Source organism: Neofelis nebulosa, chromosome 5 (genome assembly GCF_028018385.1).
Source record: "Neofelis nebulosa isolate mNeoNeb1 chromosome 5, mNeoNeb1.pri, whole genome shotgun sequence".
Taxonomy (NCBI): domain Eukaryota; kingdom Metazoa; phylum Chordata; class Mammalia; order Carnivora; family Felidae; genus Neofelis; species Neofelis nebulosa.
In genome coordinates this window covers 67742588-67764300 of record NC_080786.1, presented here as the reverse complement: position 1 = coordinate 67764300, position 21713 = coordinate 67742588, and the positions used below count along the sequence as shown (strand labels likewise).

Below are 21713 nucleotides of genomic sequence, written 5' to 3'. Positions count from 1 at the left end.
AAAGCTTAACACCAAAAATTATTTCTTGGCCCAAACATTTTGTTAGACTACCAGAAAGACCAATTTTAAAGCAATGCTGCTGACAACTCCTAGTTCCCTATGAGGATTATGAAGATTCATAATACCCTTTATTAGTCAAGACTGCTAGGTGTGGAAAGAAGTAAAACTGAGCCCATTAATCTCTTCACTCTTTTTCTTTTAGAGAGAGGGTTAGGCTTAGACAGCTTGAGGAAAATAGTGCAGGTCCTGATATTAAGGATACTCCTGGAAGGTGATTCTCTAGCTCCAATAGATAAAATAGTTTAAGACTAGCAATATAGGTGGACTCGGGAAGCCTTTCCTTAGACTTCACACACTGAAATTCCCTCTCCTCTCTGAAAACCAACTACCTGCTTTCTTTCAGATGTGCCATGGTCCACTGACACAGGGCATATGCTGTGCTTTTTCTCCTTTTCAGAATCCTCTTCCTGTCTCTCTCCCCTAAATGTTGCCTAGCTATCCTCATCTTATCATTTCTACATCGTCATTTCAAACATATTCCTCAGGGAATACTTCCTTGTTCACCAGATTAGGCCAACACTCTGATTATGAGATCTCATGTAAGTAGGTATGTGTACTTACTACTCTTGTGACTGTATTTTGTTTTCATGATTATTTGATTAATAATTGCCTCCTCCACAAGAATGGAGACTTGTTCTTTGTCTATTTTGAGTTACCATTATATCGATAGCGCCTAGCCCAGTGCTTACTCAAAGGCAAATGATCAATAAATACTTGATGAATGAATCAATGGATGGATGAATGGGCAGATGGATGGCTAGACAGATGGATAGATGGATTACCTAACTCGGCCAAGAAATGCTAGAGTTGGTTGACATACGCTTGTGATGCTTCTGTCCCTTTGGAAAACCCTAAGCAGACATATTTTGCATAATGACTGTTTTCCTTTTTTCTTTAAACTAGTGATGATTAGAAAGAGTGTATTCAAATGAACAGAATCATTCAATTGAGAGGTATTTTTCTTGCAATAGAACTTCAGCAATTTGGCATTTGAAAAGAGGACCATTTATTCTACTTAAGTGCATCTGGAATGCTAACACTTTCAACAATCTGTCCTCAGAGAATTCAATTAATCAGATGCATTTACTTATGGCACATAAAAATTTCAGTATTGGGCTTGGATAGTACTCTACAAACACTATTGACTGGTTTGGGCAAGAAGGTTGGTCTGAAGGCCAGACCCGATGGCTAAGGGTTAGAACATTGTCAAACACAGTAGTGACACCAGTGAATTCAGTGGGGGATAACTTAGTGTCTCAATTAACAATGGAAAGTCATCTTTAAGGTGAAGTCATTGATGATTTGGATTTAGCAGCCAATGGTCTGGATTCCCTTTCTTGTATTGAATATAAGCAAGAATCTTAGTGACCTTGACATCTGAATGCATGGAGTCATGGATTTGTTACACAGCCACCTAAGGCTCTCACTGCCTGAATCCAGCAGACAGCCTAATTAAACAGCAAGAGTTCCTGGAGGGGAATGTTAATGAGTCTACTTGGCAGCCAACAGTCTGTTCCCCAGATGGTGCAGGGGTTATAAATTGTCAATAGGGTAAGAATAGTGAAGAGAGTCAGGGAAAATACAGAAAGACTCCTACATTACTGGAACTCTCTGAGTTACTAGCTTTACTATTATATATATATATATATATATATATATGTGCACATATATATATATATACATATATGTATGTATGTATATATACATATATGTATGTATGTATGTATATGTATATATACATATATGTATATGTATATATGTATATATATATGTATATATGTATATATACATATATATATATATATATATACATATATATATATATATTTGGAGATTTGGCAATAGGGGCTTGGGTGGAAGAAGTACTAACATATTCTATTTATTTGAACTATAGGAATATATCTAGAGTCACTGTGGCTTTTCAAATGGACATCACTCAGTCTATATAAATTTAATGTAGGGATGGTTATTTCAGGCACTTTTGTTGACTATAAAAACTAACAACATCATTAAAGCCCTACCATGTTTGTAATTTGTATTTATTATTTTCTGCCTTTTTATTTTTTCTAATAGATGCAATCTGGAGCATGAGAGCTCTTTCCTCATTAGGTTATTTTTGAATGAGTAATATCTCAATGAGAAACAATCTCCCATGACCTTAAAGTCATGTCCTCACTGCTCCAAAGTAGCTAGTGTCAAAGCAACCTCTATTAACTACAATTAGGAGTAAAAACACCTCTTCTGCTTTTGTCAAACTTCCCCTTTATTTGTTTGGCTGGTCCTTAATTAAGCTTCAGAGCCAAATGGATATATGAAAGCCACAGTCAAGCTTAACCTTCACTGTACTTCAAAAAGTCAATTCCAAGAACCATCTGTGGTAGAAAGATTCTTGGGTGACCCCAATAATTTTCACTTCCTAGTGTCCATACCTTTGTGCACTCTCACTTCCAATAGTATGACTAGCTTGTAAATAATAGAATGTGACAAATGATGTCACTCCCATGATTAGCTTATGTTATATAAGACTGTCTTAGCTGACTGGAGTGAGAGTCTTTCTTGCTGACCTTGAAGAGGCAAGCTGCTTTGATATTCACCGTCCATTAAGAGGGCACAGAGCAGTGAATTACAGGTGACCTCTAGGAAATGAAGTGCTCAGTTCTATAACCACGAAGAACTGGAATCTTCCAACATCCACCTCTAGAGGACGACAAGCTCCTCTAGAGCTTTCTAGAGAAAGAAATGCAGCCTGATTAATCGTGTTGTAGCCTTGTGAAACCCAGAGCAGTGGACTTTGCTAGGCTATGCCTGAACTCTTGACCCATAGAAATAGACAAAAAATTTGTTTTTAAGTTTGTGGTAACTTGTTATGTGGCAATATAAAATTAATACACCATTGAAGAAGTCTCCATTTTTGGCTATATGATTGATGGTCAATTTTATGGGTCAACTTGACTGAGCCACAGGGTCCCCAGATATTTGGTCAAAACTTACTCTGGGTAAGGTTTCTGTGAGGATGTTTTTGGAGGAGACTTACATTTAAATAGGTAGACTGGGGCGCCTGGGTGGCTTAGTCGGTTAAGCGTCTGACTTTGTCTCAGATCACGATCTCACAGTTCGTGGGTTCAAGCCCCACATTGGGCTCTGTGCTGACAGCTCAGAGCCTGGAGTGAGCTTTGGATTCTGTGTCTCCCTCTTTCTCTGCCTCTCTCCCTCTTGCACTCTGTCTCTCTGTCTCTCTCAAAAATAAACATTAAAAACATTTTCATATAAAATAAATAGATAGACTGACTAAAGCAGGTTGCTTTCTATAATATGAGTGACACTCATCTAAATAGTTGAAGGCCTGACTAGAACAAAAAAAAGCTGACCTACTTCCAGAGAAGAGAGAATTCTTCCTGCCTCATGGCCTTTGCAGTGGGACGTCAGCTTTTGTAACATTCCCTCTCTCTGTTTCGTTTCTTGAAGAACTCTAATACAGGCCATAATAAAACATGGAAAAAACCAGCAAATCTTAGAATTGGAGGGGATTATAAACATGAGAATTTCCCCTCTTCAAGCTATAGGAATTAACAGATTGTCAGGCCATTTCTAATTCAACAGGAGTACATTTTATAGCCCTGATTCTTAGGAAATTCTTTTATACCAACCTCAAAACTGCCTTCCTCATGATTGCTAATTTTATGAACCCATAATAAACATATTCCTCCTTTCAAACTTTGAATAACTCTTAGGCCTCTACCCAATCCTATCTTCTCTAAGTAAAATAATCCTACCTCCTTTAGCACTTCCTTACATGACAATTTCAATACAACTTACATCCACCCTATATATTTTTGAAGGTACATTAGCTCTTATATGCATTCAGAACTAAAGATAACATTCTCAATTAGGTGTGGTCATTATAAAATATAATAGCAATATTAACCCCTTTCAACTGAATTTATATTATTGCTAGAACCTCAGTATATTAAAGAGACTTTACATATATGTTGTATTTAATTGTGGCCAATATTATAGATTAGCTTAATCGATACCCCTTCTCAAGAGCCTTCTCCCTTATCTTCCTCTATTATAGAGTCCATAAAGCTGAATGCTTGACTTCCCACCCTCTCTTGCAGTTAGAAGATATTAAATGACACAATTCTGGCTAATGAGGTATGTAGAGACAAGTCTACTAGGGATGAATCTCCTTTCCCAATAAACAGGCAAAACCTCATCAGGAAAAAAACAAAAACAAACAAACAAACAAAAAACCCCACAACATCGTCTTTTCTTTCTTCCTGCCTGGAAGGCAGACATGGTGCAAGGAACTTAAGCAGCTATCCTGCAACAATGGGGCCACAACCACAAACAGAAGACAGACAGAAATGATGGAGTGTCTGGTGACCCCATCAAGTAGCTGTGTCAGTCCTGGACTACCCACTTCCTATCTTCTGGTTATATGAGAAAAATCAACTTCTATTTTTAAAACCCCTATAGTTTTGTTACTTCCTAACTTACACTGCTAATTTTTTTTCTAATAGAGAAACTAAAGTTTGAAAACCTAAATGGTATGTCATAGATATGTGATCTGGTAGAAGAACCAAAAAATCCCTTTCAGCTTTCTTGCCATTATTTGGTTCTGCCATTTTACTTAATACTGCCAATGTGCAGGGTATAATATAAATGCTCCATTTTAAATATAACAAAGATAATCTCAGTGTTACAACTGTCACAGCTGTGATTAAGAAATACATATTCTGGCACATAAGAGTGTCTACAAATTAAAATAGGAATAATACTTGGCGCTAGATATCTTTCAAGACACTCAAGTGAAATACTCAATTATGACCATATGATTCAATCCTATAAATTAACCTAGTGACACATAAGTGGTTCCTGAGAAATGCTACGTCTGGCCTCACCAGAGCACTTATCTCTTCTCCCCTTTCCATTAAATTGTGTACTTTGACTCATCCATAAAAGTGGTTTGATAAGTTGGATATCTACTTTCATGATCACTCTAAATGAACAATTTTAATTTACCACAGCAAATACACTGAAAAAATATTATTTTGTTGTTATCATGAAGCAAGAAAAAGGCTTCAGGGACCCTTCCCAATTTTTAAAAAAAATGTGGTAGAGAAAAAAAAAACAATTTTTTTATTTCTTCTACAAAGCCATTTTCACTTTTTTTTCTTTCCACAATAGGCATAAACTCACCAATTTGATTTTAACTCTAAAAGACATTTACGTGGCAGACAATCCCTAGTTTGAACAAAAATCCTTTACCTGATTATTTTTGCATTTTAAGAATACACACACACACACACACACACACACACACACACACAATGTATAACTGAAAGGAAATAAAAAATATAGCCTTCAATTATATTTTACTTTCATCTTATCAAAAAGCCACAGAAATTAAAGTACAAATCCCACTACCAAAGACACAGTAAAAGGTTGGAAGAATATTCTAAAGGTCACATTATCTTAATGAAGTGCCACTTCCTGACAACATGGCCGTGATATTGGAGTAATATACTCCATTTAGTGGGAAATGCTCTGTGAAATCCATGCCCTCTGCACTCTAAACAAAGACATAGGTAATTTTCTTAAAAGGTCACACACAAATGTGTTATTTAAAACTAGGCATATGCCAGTTGTGACTATTTGAAAGTGAACATCAGATAAAGGAATTGGCATAGACTATTTGTAAAATGCCAGCGTTTTTCACCTATGCTTTAATCATATAAAATTGTGTCAGGTAATTTCATTCTTTGATCTATATCATTTTGTGAAAATATTAAAGGAAAAATTATGCCAAAGATTTGAATAAGATTTTATCTAGAACCTCTGACTCAAATTTAAAAGTGGGTTTGGGCAACTTGACAAAATTTATCTAACACTGGTTTTATTTTTACATTTTTCAAGGGGAAATTGTATATTTATATACATGTCATACCTTTAAAGTACATGGTATTTTTTAGGAAATGGATTCTCAATATGAGAAAATCCCTCCAGTGTGATATTTGAGTATTTAAGTACACTTATAATAAATTTTTGAAGAATGGAATTATCATAGGCATGTCAACACAAGGGAGTAAAAATACCAAAACCAAAATGAAACAAACAAAGCCCAGAAACTGTAATTATCAAAGTTCCTGACTGAACAACAGCTACTACCACACTGTTAAGGAGTGTCATTTTCACAAATTTCACTTAGCATGGGTAGATTAAGAGGTTAAAACAATCAATTCAGAGTGTCTTTAATTTTGTAGAATGAAACTAAAGAAATATGACCAAAGAAAAATTTATGACACTAACATGATAAAGACATTATTTTAGCATTAAAACATAAGTGTATTTAATAAGTAAAAGTTGGTGGTGCCTGGGTGGCTCAGTCGGTTGAGCGTCAGACTTCGGCTCAGGTCATGATCTCGCGGTCTGTGAGTTCGAGCCCCGCGTCAGGCTCTGTGCTGACAGCTCAGAGCCTGGAGCCTGCTTCTGATTCTGTGTCTCCCTCTCTTTCTGCCCCTCCCCCACTCATGCTCTGTCTCTCCCTGTCTCAGAAATAAATAAACATTAAAAAAAATAATAATTGGGGTGCCTGGGTGGCTCAGTCGGTTGAGCGTCAGACTTCGGCTCAGGTCATGATCTCACAGTCTGTGGGTTCGAGCCCCGCATCAGGCTCTGTGCTGACAGCTCTGAGCCTGGAGCCTGTTTCAGATTCTGTGTCTCCCTCTTTCTCTGACCCTCCCCTGTTCATGCTCTCTCTCTGTCTCAAAAATAAATAAATGTTAAAAAAAATTTTAAAAGAAAAAAAATAATAATAATAAGTGAAAGTTGGAAAATTGGTTATATCAGAAACAAAACACAGTCATCTTAAACACCTAACTTATAATAGTCATAAACATAAATCCCAGCTGGATTAAAGAGTTTGTATATAATATTATAGAAAATTACACTTAAAAATTAATATTCCAGAAAAAAGAGAATAAAATATAGAAGAAAAAAATAAATATATGTATATGACACAATAAATATGGAAGAGAACCAAAGTACATTAAAAATGGATATAGTAAATCAAAATTTTAACATTCTACAGACCAAAAAAGGTAACCAAAATTAAAAATCAAATAGATTAGATAAAATCTTTATAGCAAAGTTGACAAGCAAGAGATTATCACCTTATGTTAAAAACTTCCAGAAAAATCCTAAGAGAAAAACATAAGAAACCAGCACAATAGGTTCATTCAAACAGACAATTCACAATTTAATTAGAAAACCTACCCATGGGAAAGAATTCAACCTTACTAGTAATCCAAGAAATGGAAACAAAATATATTTCCAATTCTTCTTTGATTTATCAAAGATAATTTTAAAAATCACAGAAAATGGGGTGCCTGGGTGGCTGTCAGTTAAGGGTCCAACTCTTGATTTTGGTGCAGGTCGTGATCTCATTGTTCATGGAATTGAGCCCCATATCAGGCTCCATGCTGACAGCGCAGAACCTGCTTAGGGATTCTCTCTCTCCCTCTCTCTCTCTGCCTCTCCCCTACTAAACTCTCTCTCTCTCTCTCTCTCAAAATAAATAAAAATAAAATTTAAAATACATACATACATACATATATAAATAAATATCACAGAAGACTTTTAGGTCAAGATGGCGTAATGAATATATGCTTCTATATCCCTTCCTAAAATCCCAGTTAGTTACAGAAAATAAAAATGAAAGAACAGTAACAATAATAAAAAGGAACTGGGATGCAATGGTAAGTAAGAAATAACATGACTTACGGATCTGAAATTTTGCAGAAACTCATATACAATGATATTGACAGGGGGAGAAAACAATTAGAAAATTAGTTCCCAAATTCCAGAGGTAAGGAAACACGGTGCGCTCTAAGGAGAGGTGAGAAAACCATCTCCAAGCTTAGAATCAACAAAAACTAGGAACCATTATGAATATAAACTTGCTACACTTAAAATTTGAATTTATTTGAATTAAAAAAAAATCATTTGAAACAGTTGAGACAATTGGATCTCTCCTCTTCCCCTGGAAGGAAATAGAGCAACTGATAATCTGATCTTCTGCTAACGTTAGAAATGTGCCATCAAAGAAAATATAGATTCTATCTGTATAGGGTGTCTAGTAGGAATTATTTGGGCCTTAGAAGCAAAACTGAATTTAAGGTAACTGCATTCCCAGAGGAGAGACAGAGGAAAACAGAAAGCAAGCCAGGCAGGAAAACCACTGAGGAGTCAAAGGTATCAGGGCCTTTGCTTCTCAGGCTTTAAAGTACCTAAGAATTACACGCGCATCTTTGTAAATGTAGAATCAGACTTTAAAGTATCTAAGAATTACATGGGCCTCTTTGTAAATGTAAAATCTGATTCAGTAGGTCCAGGGTGGGTTCAGAGATTCTGCAAGCTCCCAGGGGAACTCCAAACTGTTGATCTTAGGACTTTGATTACAAGGTGATTTTTGTTTTTTTCTTTTTCATTCCCATCATAACACTCTCCATACCCTAGAAATTAAGAGATTCAGTTCACTTCTCCATCTCTGGAAACCTCAGGAAGCATATTTTTTTTTTTGCACATTTTTAGTTTGACAGTTTTTATTGCAAATTTAAATAATTATAGAGCTATAATTTCCAATCAATTGTATATATTGGCATAAAACAGATCCCTTTCTATTTTAAATGAAATCTAAATACAAGAGTAATATGATAGTGACTGTCATCCATTTAGAAGTTAATTGCCATGCTCTACCTTTTTTAAAGTTTATTTATTTTTATTTTGAGAGAGACAGAGACAGCGCAAGTGGGAGAGCGGCACAGAGAGAGGGAGAAAGGGAATTCCAAGCATACTCCACGTCACCAGCACAGAGCCCCATTTGAGGAACCAACTCCCAAAACCATGAGGCTATGACCTGAGCTGAAACCAAGAATCTGACCCTTAACCAACTGAGCCACCCAGGCACCACTGACATACTCTTCTTTAATAGCAATTTTATGGTTCAATTCATTCCTTTTTCCATGACACTTCTGTAATTTTTTTTAAGTATAATTCACATACTGTTCATCTGTTTAAGTGTGCAATTCAGAGAATGTTTAGTATATTCACAGAGTTGTACAATTCTCTCAGAACATTTTTATCAACCCCCAAAGAAATGCCTCACCCATGAGCAGTTACCTCCCATCCATCACCCTTTTTTTTTTTCTCTAATGTTTGTAAAGATGCTGTCATCTGTGAATACAGCTTTACTGTTTCCTTACCAATCGGAATGTCTTTTGTTTTTCATGCCTAGTTGTTCTGGCTAAAACTTCCAGTACAATGCTAAATTGAAATTGTGACAGTGGACATTCTGGTCTCTGTCTGGATCTTAGGGAAACAGCATGCAGTCTGTCATCATTAAGTATATTAGCTGTGGGTTTTTCATAGATATTCTTTATCAGGTGGAGGAAGTTCCCTCTTATTCCTAATTTATTGAATATTGTTATCATAAAGAAGTGTTAAATTTCATCAAATGAAGTTTTTCTGCATCTATCGAGATGATCATGTATTGTCTTTTATTCTATTAATGTGGTACATTACATGTATTCATTTTCAAATATTGAATCAACCTTACATTCCTTGGATAAATCCCACTTGGTCATGGAGTTTAATCTTTATTTTTAAGTTTGTTTACGTATTCTCTACACCTGACATGGGGCTCAAACTCACAACCTTGAAAATCAAGAGTGGCATCCTCTTCCGACTGAACCAGCCAAGTGCCCCGAATACTTATTTTATGTCACTGGATTTAGTTTGCCAGCATTTTGTTGAGGATGTTTGCATCTACATTCATAAAGGATACTTTTTTTCTTTTATTGTCTTGGAATGGTTTTTAAATCATGGAATGAGTAGAGAATTACTCCCTCTCCTAGTATTTTTTGGAAGACTTTGTAAAGGGTTGGTGTTGTCTTCTTTAAAGATTTGTTAGAGGGGCACCTGGGTGGCTCAGTCGGTTAAGCGGCCGACTTCGGCTCAGGTCATGATCTCGTGGTCCGTGAGTTGGAGCCCCGCGTCGGGCTCTGTGCTGACTGCTCGGAGCCTGGAGCCTGTTTCAGATTCTGTGTCTCCCTCTCTCTGACCCTCCCCCGTTCATGCTCTGTCTCTCTCTGTCTCAAAAATAAATAAACATTAAAAAAAAAAAAAAAAGTGAAAAAAAAAAAAAGATTTGTTAGAATTCTCCAGTGATCGGGGCCTTGGCTGTTCTTAGAGGAAAGTTTTTCTGATTAATTCTATCTCTTTCTTTTTTTTTTTTTTTTTAATTTTTTAATGTTTATTTATTTTGAGAGAGAATGAGTAGGGGAAGGGCAGAGAGAGAGAGAGGGAGACACAGAATCTAAAGCAGGCTCCAGGCTCTGACCTGTCAGCACAGAGCTGGATGTGGGGCTCCAACCCATGAACTGTGAGATCGTGACCTGAGCCGAAGTCAGACGCTTAACCTATTGAGCCACCCAGGCACCCCAACAATCTCTTTATTTCTTATATGTCTGTTCTAATTTTCAAGTTCTTCTTGAGTCAGTTCTAGTAGTTGTCTAAGAATTTGTCTACTTATCTAATTTTTAAATATACAATTGTCATAATATTACCTAATAATCCTTTTCATTCAATAATGTCTATAGTAATGCCCCCTCTTTCATTCCTGATTTAGTAATTTGAATTTATTCCCTTCTTTTAGTGGTCAGTCTAGCTAAAAGTTTATCAATTTTGCTGATCTTTTGTTTAATTGGTTTTAACTATTATTTTTCTAATCTCTATTTTCATTTATTTTCACTCTAATTTCTTTATTGTTTACATCTTTCTTTCTGCTTGCTTGGGTTTAGTTTGCTCTTTTGTTTTTCTAGTTTCTTAAAGTGGAAGGTTAAGGTTTTAATTTGATATTGTCTTTGTCTAAGAAGGTATTTACAGCTATGAATTTCCCTCTGAGCACTACTTTCACTGCATCTCATACATTTTGGTGTGTTGTGTTTTCATTTTCATTCATCTCAAAGTATTTTCTAATTTCCCTGTGATTACCTCATTGATCTATTGGTTATCTATTTTCACATATTTGCGTATTTCCCCAAATGCCTTTTTTAATCAATTTATAATTTCATTGTTATAGTCAGCATATTTTGTATGATTTCAATCCTTCTAAATTCACTGAGTATTTTAAATCATATAATGTGGCAACTTTGGAAAACTGTGTTTGTTGCTGTTTTATTAATGATTTTCTTAATTTATAAAGTCTGTATTCTTTACCATCTTCAACTGAAGTTTCTGCTTGGTCAGCTTAGTGGTCATCTAATTATCATGAAGAGATTCTCTTAAATGCCTAGAAGCAACATATTCCCCAGACTTAGCCAAGGGGCTGTATGTGCATGTCTGGGTATGTCTTTAATTCTCAGGCAGGCAGTTTACAGTATTGCCTTAACTTCCACTTCCTGTTTTAATAGAAACTCAATGTCAGCCAGAAGTGAGAGGTGATTCTTAGATCTTTTGGGGACATTCACATAGTTTTACATATGTGCATAGACTTCTAAGCTTCCCCAAGCCCCCAATAAGCATCTCATTCCCCAGATTTTCTTTTCAATTTATTTTGGTCAGTTTCTTGTCTCCCCAAACCTCATTACTTCCTTGGGCAGCTTTGATATGAAATAATTGTCACTGATTGTTTATGAACAATACCCCAGGAGAAAAGTTTGTTTGCACTAAGCAAGCTCTAAATGCAGTTAAAAAAACCCAAAAAAACAAAAAACAAAAAAGCCAAGCCTTGGTAATGTAGGTTTCTAGGATGACCAGAAAGGCCAAATAACAATTCTCTGATAATGTTGTTTTGGTGGCTCCAAAACAAGTTTTTCCCCTTCCTTGACTGCTAGAGTGCTGGCTTTCATTGTGGTCACAGGGCTGACAGTTTTAAGGCTACCACAGTACTGGAAAAAGAAGGATAAAAATAGGCCAAAGCTAAAATGTCACAACAGTTGCTGCCTTTACTGAAATTCATGTTTTTGTTGTTGTTGTTGTTGTGTTTTTTTTTTTTTTTGAATAATGTTCCTTGGATTGTTGCAAGTCTTTAGATATTTTCAGAGTTCTGAAAAAGTTGATTTTGACATTGTTCTTACTGTTTTTATAGAGAAACAAACAAGGATAATAGGTCTCTGCTAGTCAAATTGCTATCCAAGGACCAACAACATGACATTGCCTGGATTCTGTTAGGAATTTAGAATCTCAAGATCTGATTCAAATCTACTAGGTCAGAATCTGCATTTAAACAAATTCCCCCGGGTAATATACACACATGAAAGAAGCACTGACCTAGAGAACAAAAAATAACTCTTAGAAATCACCTTAAAATGTGTTGAAATGATACTGTGTATCCCCACCTATCGAAAGAGCAGGATTGTAAAAACTGAATTGGAGAATAAACATTACATTCTGAAGACTGAAAATTATGACTTCCAAAAATGAAAGAAATTAAAGGATAGACAAATTATTGCATAAAAGATACTTGAGTTTCACATATTTCTGCACATCTTGTTAAGCAAGGCACTGACTATGGTCGGTTTTGGACTATCATTTCAAGGATATTTGAATAGCAAGAAGCCTTAGAAAACAGTTATAGTGTTTCCTTCCATAGCGAAAGGCAGGTTTGTTTATGACCTTGGAAGAGAGAGATGGTGTTTGCCTCTTAAGCCAAGATTCCAGTTTTTTTAGCTGAGGGATTCTCTCTTACAATGTTGGAACAGTCACTCCATTGGACTTACAAGCAATGGAAAGGACACAAATATATTGATGCCCTTGATACCTATTATGCTGTGAGTAATACATGTCTTTGTCTCTAGTGCAAATGGCTCATATATTCCATCAGTATCCATGAAATTGTGGAAGGCCAACTTGTTAGTCGTCAAGTAGGTTAAAATCTCAGACAATTCACAGATTTGAAAATAATAAAATGGACACTGGTAAAGACCAAACTAGTAACCTAAAGAGAAATTTAAAAAAAGGAGATATCCCCATATCTTGGAAAAAAATGATAATGAGACTATATAAAAGGAAGTTAGGGATGCCTGGGTGGCTCAGTCGGTTAAGCATCCGACTTTGGAGCAGGTTATAATCTTGTGGTTCATGAGTTTGAGCCCTGCATCAGGCTGTGTGCTGACAGCTCAGAGCCTGGAGCCTGCTTCAGATTCTGTATCTCCCTCTCTCTCTGCCCCTCCCCGACTCACACTCTGTATCTCTCTCTCTCAAAAATAAACATTACATTTTCTAAATAATAAAAAAATAAAAGAAAAGTTAAAAGACCTCCCAAATTTAATATGAATATTAGGAGATAACAAGAACAATGGAGAAGAGAAAACATGAACTTACTGAAAAGGGCATGCATATCTTCAGATGGCAATATACATGGGAAGTGCTTTGCAGTATGAACATAAGACTCATGTGGCTGGAAAATTTCAGAAGTGCAGAAGAAAAGAGAAAATTCTAAAGGCTTTCATGGAAATTTTTTTTTTCTACAAAGGAACAAAACCCAATTATTAGAGGTCTTAGCAAAGATTTATGGTGGAAGATAATGTCATCAGGGTTAGAGTTGGATGAAGAAATAAAATATAAACTGAGAAATCTAAAAATATTTAAAACATCAGCCTATTATGAAGGGAAAATCAAATCTTTAAACATTAGCAACAACAACAACAACAAATTTTGAAAGTTTACCCCCTGATTTTATGTGAGTAGAATCCCTCAAGGAAAAACTCCACCAAAATAAAAATAAACTTTAACAAAGAGCAGAATTTGGTCTGTAAGAAGCAGTAACAATTAAGTAAGACCCCGAATCAAAAGATGCTAGAAAGAAATTAAAATCTGTTAGACTTTGATACATTTAGGATTCTCTATCAACATTCTTTCATGGATCCAATCAACCTATGTGGTCCTACAAAAAACAGCAATTATACACATCGTATTGTAAAGTCTCTTTATAAGTTTTCAAGAGTGGAACTCACAAAACCAATTGCACCTATAAAAAATTATCTAAAATGATACAGGCATAATACCTTCTAATTTTACATCAACACATTCTTAGAAACCAAAAATATCTAAAGCTATCTTGCAGTGGATACATTCCTTTTAAACTGCCAACAATCTATTTGTTACTTGGAACACTGTCAACAATTGAAACTAGAATTTCATCCCTTCATAAATGCTCAAAGAGATTAGATTTTATGTCCTAAAAGTTACAAGTGATGAACACACGCAACTGTTTTCTAGGCTTCAGATTATATGGATATCCATTAAACAGAGTTTTTTGTGGCAGCTCAAAACTCTCGTGATTAAGGACTCACCACAGTGATAACAGTCAGAGTGTCTCCTTGCAAAAACATGGTATAGATAAGAAGTGTGTTTATGGTCTGAATATTCTAACAAAGATGAAGTGACCACAGGTGCAACACAAACATCAAAACAGTAGGATGGTCTGGAGAGGAATGACCGATAGATTGCTTTCTACTCATTCTTATCATCTCTAACATTTGATTCCTGTTCAAGATCTAATATTGAGCCTAAAATAGATAGAAAAACAAAACTCTCTTTGGAGAAACTGTAAAAATATAATGCTTTCCATACCACTATTTCATATGTACTACATGTGTACATAAAACTGGGAAGAAATGAAGGGAACATCTAAACAAAGCTGCAATGTCATTGGGTAAATATGTTAAGGAAATATGCATGGAAACCACATTTCTAAGCATACTTATCTCATATATTTAAAAAATACGCTTGTGGGGCTCCTGGGTTAAGCATCCAACTCTTGGCTTTAGCTCAGGTCATGATCTCATGATTTGTGAGATCAAGCCCCACACAGTGCTTGCAGAGCCTATTTGGGATTCTCTCCCTGCCTCTCTCTCTGCCCCTTCCATGCACCCACTCTCTCTGTCTCTAAACAAACAAACAAACAAACTTAAAAAAAAAAAAAGGGATGCTTGCCTGAGTGTCATCTTTGATAATAGGATAGTAGGACTCACAAAGAAAATTAATTACAACTCTGGCCCTGATATTGACTTCTAATAATCTTAAAGACCTCAAAGCTTTGTATAGTTGACTCTTTAGAGAGTGTTTACAGAAGAAGGAAAAGCTGCTCTAAAGAAAATTTTAAGTCATTTTGCAAACATACATTCCTAAAAACAGCAAACATCGAACCTGGTTTCCTCAACCTCCAGATAGAGAATGTACATTTCCTTATACATCAACATCTTAGAGACACCAATAGTGTTAACTACACTGGATAGATACATCTTGAAAAATGTTGAGGATAAGAAGCACCAAATGAAAAAGAGTAGACTCCAAAATGTTGTTAACAATAATGTATTACAGACACCAGACCTAGAAAACATAGCATCAGCATGAAAAGTGAATTTTCAGACTGAAAAGTGCTATATCCACGATATGCAAACTATCGATAATAATGTATGCCAAGAGGCAGTCACAGAAAATAAGGCCATGGCATGAATAAAAAGCAACTTTTCAGGCTGACAGAAAAATTAAGGCAGGAAAGAAAGAATGAATAAAAATGTATTGTAAATATGCAGCGGCATGCAGACACTGTATCTACAGTTACTTGGTGTATGCCCAGGCATCAACATTTCCTGGGCCCTGTGTTGATACATGTTTTTTAATATGGGATTCTGCATATCTTAGTGCAGAATTAATATTGCATATCGGGGAAAAAACAGAAGAATGAACACCCTTCACAGAGACTGAATATTATATTGTGGACTTGCCTATAAAAGTATGATAAAGGACTTTATAAAGAAGCAGCTTCATTTTTTCTATATAACTTCACCATTGACAAAACAGTTCCAAGTTTATTATCTCAATTGATCCCTGAAATAATACACTATGGTAGACTGAAAGAGAAAGGCAGGTCTTCTGATTCTAGCATTTGTCTCTACATCATGCTGACACTCTGAGGAATCTGTGCTCATAAGTATGCTGCCATAATGTTAAAAATATTTTAGGATGAAAAAAAAAGAAGTATTTCAGGATAGATGAAATTACATGTCTAGCTTTTTTTTTTTTTATGTTTGTTTATTTTTAAGAGAGACAGAGTGTGCATGGGGGAGGGGCAGAGAGACAGGGAGACACGTAACCTGAAGCAGGCTCCAGACTCTGAGCTGTCAGCACAGAGTCCGACATGGGGCTTGAACCCATGAATCGTGAGATCATGACCTGAGCCGAGGTCAGATGCTTAACTGATTGAGCCACCCAGGTACCCCTAGCTTTCCCCCCGCAAAATATTGAGTGTTCATTTTATAGTAAGTCTTCTGCTAAATGATGGAAATACAAGGAAAAAACAAACAAACAAACAACCCCACAAAACATGGTCTTGTTCTCATGAATATCCCAGATAAGTTGAAAGAGAAACAACAATTACATTATTCTATTAATTAAAAGATTTCTGAGGTTTGGTATTTGGATGGACAATAGGGCAGTTGATTCAAAAATGGTACACTGGGGAAAGAGAAGTTTGGAAACAAACGATTATAAATTCAGACTTGTATGTTATATTAACTTAGGGGTCTCTGAAACATACAAATAGAAATGTTAGGGGCGCCTGGGTGGCGCAGTCGGTTAAGCGTCCGACTTCAGCCAGGTCACGATCTCGCGGCCCGTGAGTTCGAGCCCCGCGTCAGGCTCTGGGCTGATGGCTCGGAGCCTGGAGCCTGTTTCTGATTCTGTGTCTCCCTCTCTCTCTGACCCTCCCCCGTTCATGCTCTGTCTCTCTCTGTCCCAAAAATAAATAAAAAGCGTTGAAAAAAAATTCTAAAAAAAAAAAGAAATGTTAAACAGGCAAATCGGCATAGGTTTAGAGCTCATGAGAGAGATGGAGGCTAGGACTGTGTCCTGCTATGTGTGTGCATGCAGGGCATCTTTTTATAAATGTAAGAGCTACATAACCTTTGTAAAGCAAAATTAAGAAGTCTGTATTGTCAGTACATAATGTTAGGTATAATGTTGCACAAATTTATTCAACTCTAAACTAAAGGAATTAAAGAATGCATGAATAGGGGCACCTGGGTGACTTAGTGGATTAGGTGTCTGATTTCGGCTCAGGTAATGATCTTGAGGTTTAAGGGTTCCAGCCTCACACAGGGCTGTGAGCTGACAGCTCAGAGCCTGGAGCCTGCTTCGAATTCTCTGTCTCCCTCTCTTTCGGTCCCTCCCCCTCTTGTGCTCTCTCTCTCAAAAATAAACTTTGAAAAAGTTGTTAAAGAATGTATGAATAAATGAAAGAACAAGAAGGTATGTATATATACCAAAGACAGGTTTATTTAAATGAAAGTGGTACTGGAAGATGGAATATGGCTTTCCTGCTCTACAATAAATGCTAAGTACTTGGTAAACACTTCACAAATAGAACTGTCAGTAGTTAGAATGCCACGAACTCTCTTCTGCTTCAACTCTCCCATAAGTTAAAAACTAGCAAAATAAGAGTAAATGGTCAAAATACTCCAGCACAAAGAATACAAAACAGAACAGCAGTTACCTGTTTTTTTACGATTCATGACATTCAAATATAAAAGTCTCCATGAAAAATATGCCACCTTTAAAATGAAAAGCCTAAGAGCCCTACAAATTCCCTCAAATAATTATAAATAATATACTAAAAGGCATCTGGGTAAAAAAGCAATTTTTTTTCTTTCTTTAAAACCAATGACCAGGGTTTTCCTTAGCCAAGTAAAAAGACTGTTCCTCACCCATAATTGCATGTGATCTCACCATGCGATTAATTCTACTAGAAAGTTGTTTGTTTTGACTAGGTAGCATATTGCAATCACCCATGGATAGAATCGCCATATGTTCTGATTTGGACAGTCCCAATTTATACCTATGGTCTCAACACAATTGTAAATACCACACTTTCACTTTCAAACAGTGTCCAAGTTTGCACAATAAATTATTTGATTATCATATATGTGAAACTTAAAAAAAAAAAAAATTAAGTCTTCAGTTCCTAAATCTGGATATTATCAGTCATTTGTCATTCAGTTTGAGACACTGTTCATGAGTGTTTCTGATATGTACCTAGTTAAGAACCACTGATCAAAAGTTCCTCAAAACTTATTAGAAATAAAAAACAAAACAAAACAAAAAACACTTAGTGACAGATGTGTAAATATTGAGTTTGCAGCAATCACAAAGACAATCTGGTGGCCAGTCTAAATGTGAATTTTTTATGATATCTTCATGAATGTTTAGCTTTGAATATACACAGGGGGTTTTACCTCATCACATATCTAAAAAGGAATGTGTGAATACTGTGTCAGGTATGACTAGATAGATGGTATACTGGACATAATAATATGGTTCAAACAATAAACTTATGCCTTAGGCAGGTCTTACCTAAACTGTCAGTGAACTTACTTTTCCTTATTTTATTTTCTCAATATAGAGGCAATTAAAATAATTTCATGTAAACATTATTAATATTTTTACTCTTTAAAGTATTGTTTTAGAATAAGTTTTCCAAGAATATAAATATGCAAATTTTATTTAGTATCCTCCTCATTAAATCCTTAAAAAAAAAAAAACTAAGTATTTCATGTCATGTTTCTGTTTAGAGATGCTATCCTAATATTTATTGGCTTTTGCTGTGAACAAAAATCATGACAACGAAAACCTCTTGACTGCTTTCTCCTCATCTGAGAACAGCCTTTTCCTTAAGAAGAATCTACATTTTCTGTTTATCAGTGGTTCAGGGTTAACAGGGGAAGCCAAGAAAGGCTTTCCTTTGACTTTTCATTCTCCCTGTCTTCCTTAGGTTGTTCCTCCCAGGAAGCCAAAGCTTCATTCATTTGAACAATGATTCTGATTTGGTAGCTCTGTCCATCACCCCAAAGGGCTTTGCAGGCTTTCATATGGAAACCCTGGCTTGCTTAACCAAGCTCTTTGTTGACCTACACAAACACCACTGCTTGGTCACCCCTTAGGGCTAGGGCATGCATACCAGCATACCATCTACCTTGGAAGGGACAACCTAGGATAGATGCTCCAACGGGATGCAGAAGCAGGCATGAGGTAACTTGGGCAAGGAATTCCAGGCTCAGGTTCCCATAGAGCTTGGTCTTGGGGTGGGAGAACTGCATGGGCCCAATTTTAGGTGAATCACTTGGCCATGGTGCCCTGGTAACCTTGCACATCTTTACACGGGCCATGCAGGCAAGCCTTAACCCTGGCTGATAGAAGTCTTGGTAAAATGCCCTGTGATTCTTGGGAAAACATAAGAGTATAGGTGGCTTCTGAGGAGATACTACCAGGTCATCTCCTTTCCATCTCTCTATCTACCAGGGATGCTGCCATGAGATGATTTCTTATCATGTTCTGGGTTCTGCTGAGTTATGAAGCTTTCTCTCCCCACAACCCCTACACTAAGGGCCACAGCTGCAGACTATAAACTGCTTGGCTTCAGCATGGAAGGAACGTCTCAGCAACAAGGTGCCCCAACACTTACGTGGCTTCATCCTATCACCCAGGCCCTTTGGTTTTAGTGTTGTCCTGGGGCAAGGCATATGGGGAGCTGACACCTCGGTTCATCTTGCTTTTGTTATGTAAGTAATAAACTGTCTGAATCTAAAAGAAAGTTTGCTGTTTCTTGCCTTGCTGTCTCTTTCAGTCTTGTTGACTCCATGGTGAGGAGTGTGGCTAGAGGAAGCTAGAGCAGGGTCCTGGTGTGGGACCACTGTTGTCCTCTCTCAGAAAGTACTGCCGGCCAGGTGCACATAGAGATGGCAGCCTTGAATGAATGAGAATGAGTGACTGTGTGTGGATCCCATTCAGAAAGAGAACTGAGGAGACACCACAACTTAAGGGCAGTAAAAAATAAAAGTTATTTGAGGGTGTTGTTGTTGTTGAACAGCAAGCAAAGGAAGGCTGGAAGAGAATGGTTTGCAAAATAGGATATTGGGCAGTAGGAGTGTTGGGGAAATATATACTATAACACAAGAAAATACTTATATTTTTAATTATTTATTATTATTTATTTTTTAGAAAGAGAGAGCATGAGTGGGGAAAGACTGAGAAAGAGGGGGACAGAGGATCTAAAGTGGGCTCCGCACTGACAGCAAAAAGCCTGATGTGGGGTTCAAACCCACAAACTGAACTGTGAGATCATGACCTAAGCTGAAGTCAACACATAACCAACTGAGCCACCCAGGCATCCCATGAGAAAATACTTTTAAAAGGGTTAAAACAAAGAAACAAGTTGCACAAGAGTATGCCCTTTGTGGTCCTGATTTTGTAAAACAAAGCAACCAAAAGCACAGATTGGAAGTCAGTACATTTTTTTAACATTCTAGACTGTCAAATGAGCATAATTACATTTATAATTAGAAGATAAATATAAAATGGGTCAGTATAAAAGTGGCATTTAAAATGGTCAGAAGATACACTAAAGTAGGAGAAAGATAAACAGGTAATGTTTAGACAAAATGTTGAAAGCTAATTTAGAGGCATGTTGATTCTAATTAAGATTTTTAACATTTACTTAGATGGGTGTATTTTACCATAAATGAAGTAAAAAATAAACTAAAAGAATTTATATGCTTTTCAAATTTCTGACCTAGTGAAATTGTTGAATATCCTCTCATCTTTTAATTACCTTCCCCTTTGTGTAGGGCCATCTACTTTACCTGCCCCATCTAAGCAAGTTAAAGGCATTTATTCTTGAATGTTGGTAAGCAAAGCACATGCTGGAAGACATGAGGGAGTTTCTTAAAATGTAGATGTTTGAGGGGTGCCTGGGTGGCTCAGTTGGTTAAGCTTCCAACTCTTGATTTCAGCTCAGATCATGATCTCACGGTTCATGGGATCAAGCCCGCATCTGACTCTACACTGACAGTGCAGAGACTGCTTGGGATTCTCTCTCTCCCTCTTTCTTTGCCGCTCTCCTCCCCTCCACAAGCTTGTGCACTCTCGCGCTCTCTCTTTCTGTCTCAATATAAATAAACATGAATAAAAATTATTTTAAAAATGTAGATGCTTGAGCTGTACCTTAGAAACTCGAGTATGGTCAGTCTGTAGTGGAACCTAGTAATCTGCATTTCCAATAAGCTTCCCAAAAGATTGTGATACTGGAGATCTAGGAAACATACTTGGAAAGATTTTGAATGAACAGAAAAACCCTAATTAAACATGAATATACATAATTCTACACCTCTGTTTAACCAAATGTCTAAATTTTTTGAGGCCATATACCTAGTTTCTTCATACTCTGACATTAATTACTCATTGCTATATTCATGTAAAAACAAACCCCTTTTAAAATTTATTTTCCTGCTAAAGGGAAATAACAGCCTAGGGAATTTGTAAACCGCATACACCTCTCTTAATGAGTCTTGATGCTTATTGAGCTACTTTTACAAACAGAAAACTATTGTACCTCTCTTGAGTGTTGAGGCAGGAAAAAAGGCTCAGTTAATAAATTTTGACCTCCTCAACCCCAGTCCCAGTCCCTCCAAATCTGGTCTTAATCTCAATCACTCTCCTACACTCTGACTTGCTGACTGGCTGACTTTGGAATGGACTTACAAATGACCACTGTTTCTCCATTTTGAAAATTTTCTTCATCCTTCACTTACCAA

General features: G+C 36.5%; 1 protein-coding gene across 9 annotated transcripts in view; it reads right to left on the bottom strand.

The window, feature by feature from the left end:
• NAALADL2 (N-acetylated alpha-linked acidic dipeptidase like 2) overlaps positions 1–21713 on the bottom strand; it is a 1364408-nt gene that overhangs the window by 740435 nt on the left and 602260 nt on the right. Inside the window, exon 1 of one of the 9 annotated variants that reach the window (XM_058730529.1) lies at positions 13447–13669. The exons of the other annotated variants lie outside the window; for them this stretch is intronic. Within the exon in view, the coding sequence (XP_058586512.1) occupies positions 13447–13462 (16 nt within the window). The 5' untranslated portion in view covers positions 13463–13669. Of the gene's footprint in view, positions 1–13446; positions 13670–21713 lie in introns of those variants that run through there. 9 annotated transcript variants of the gene reach the window in all.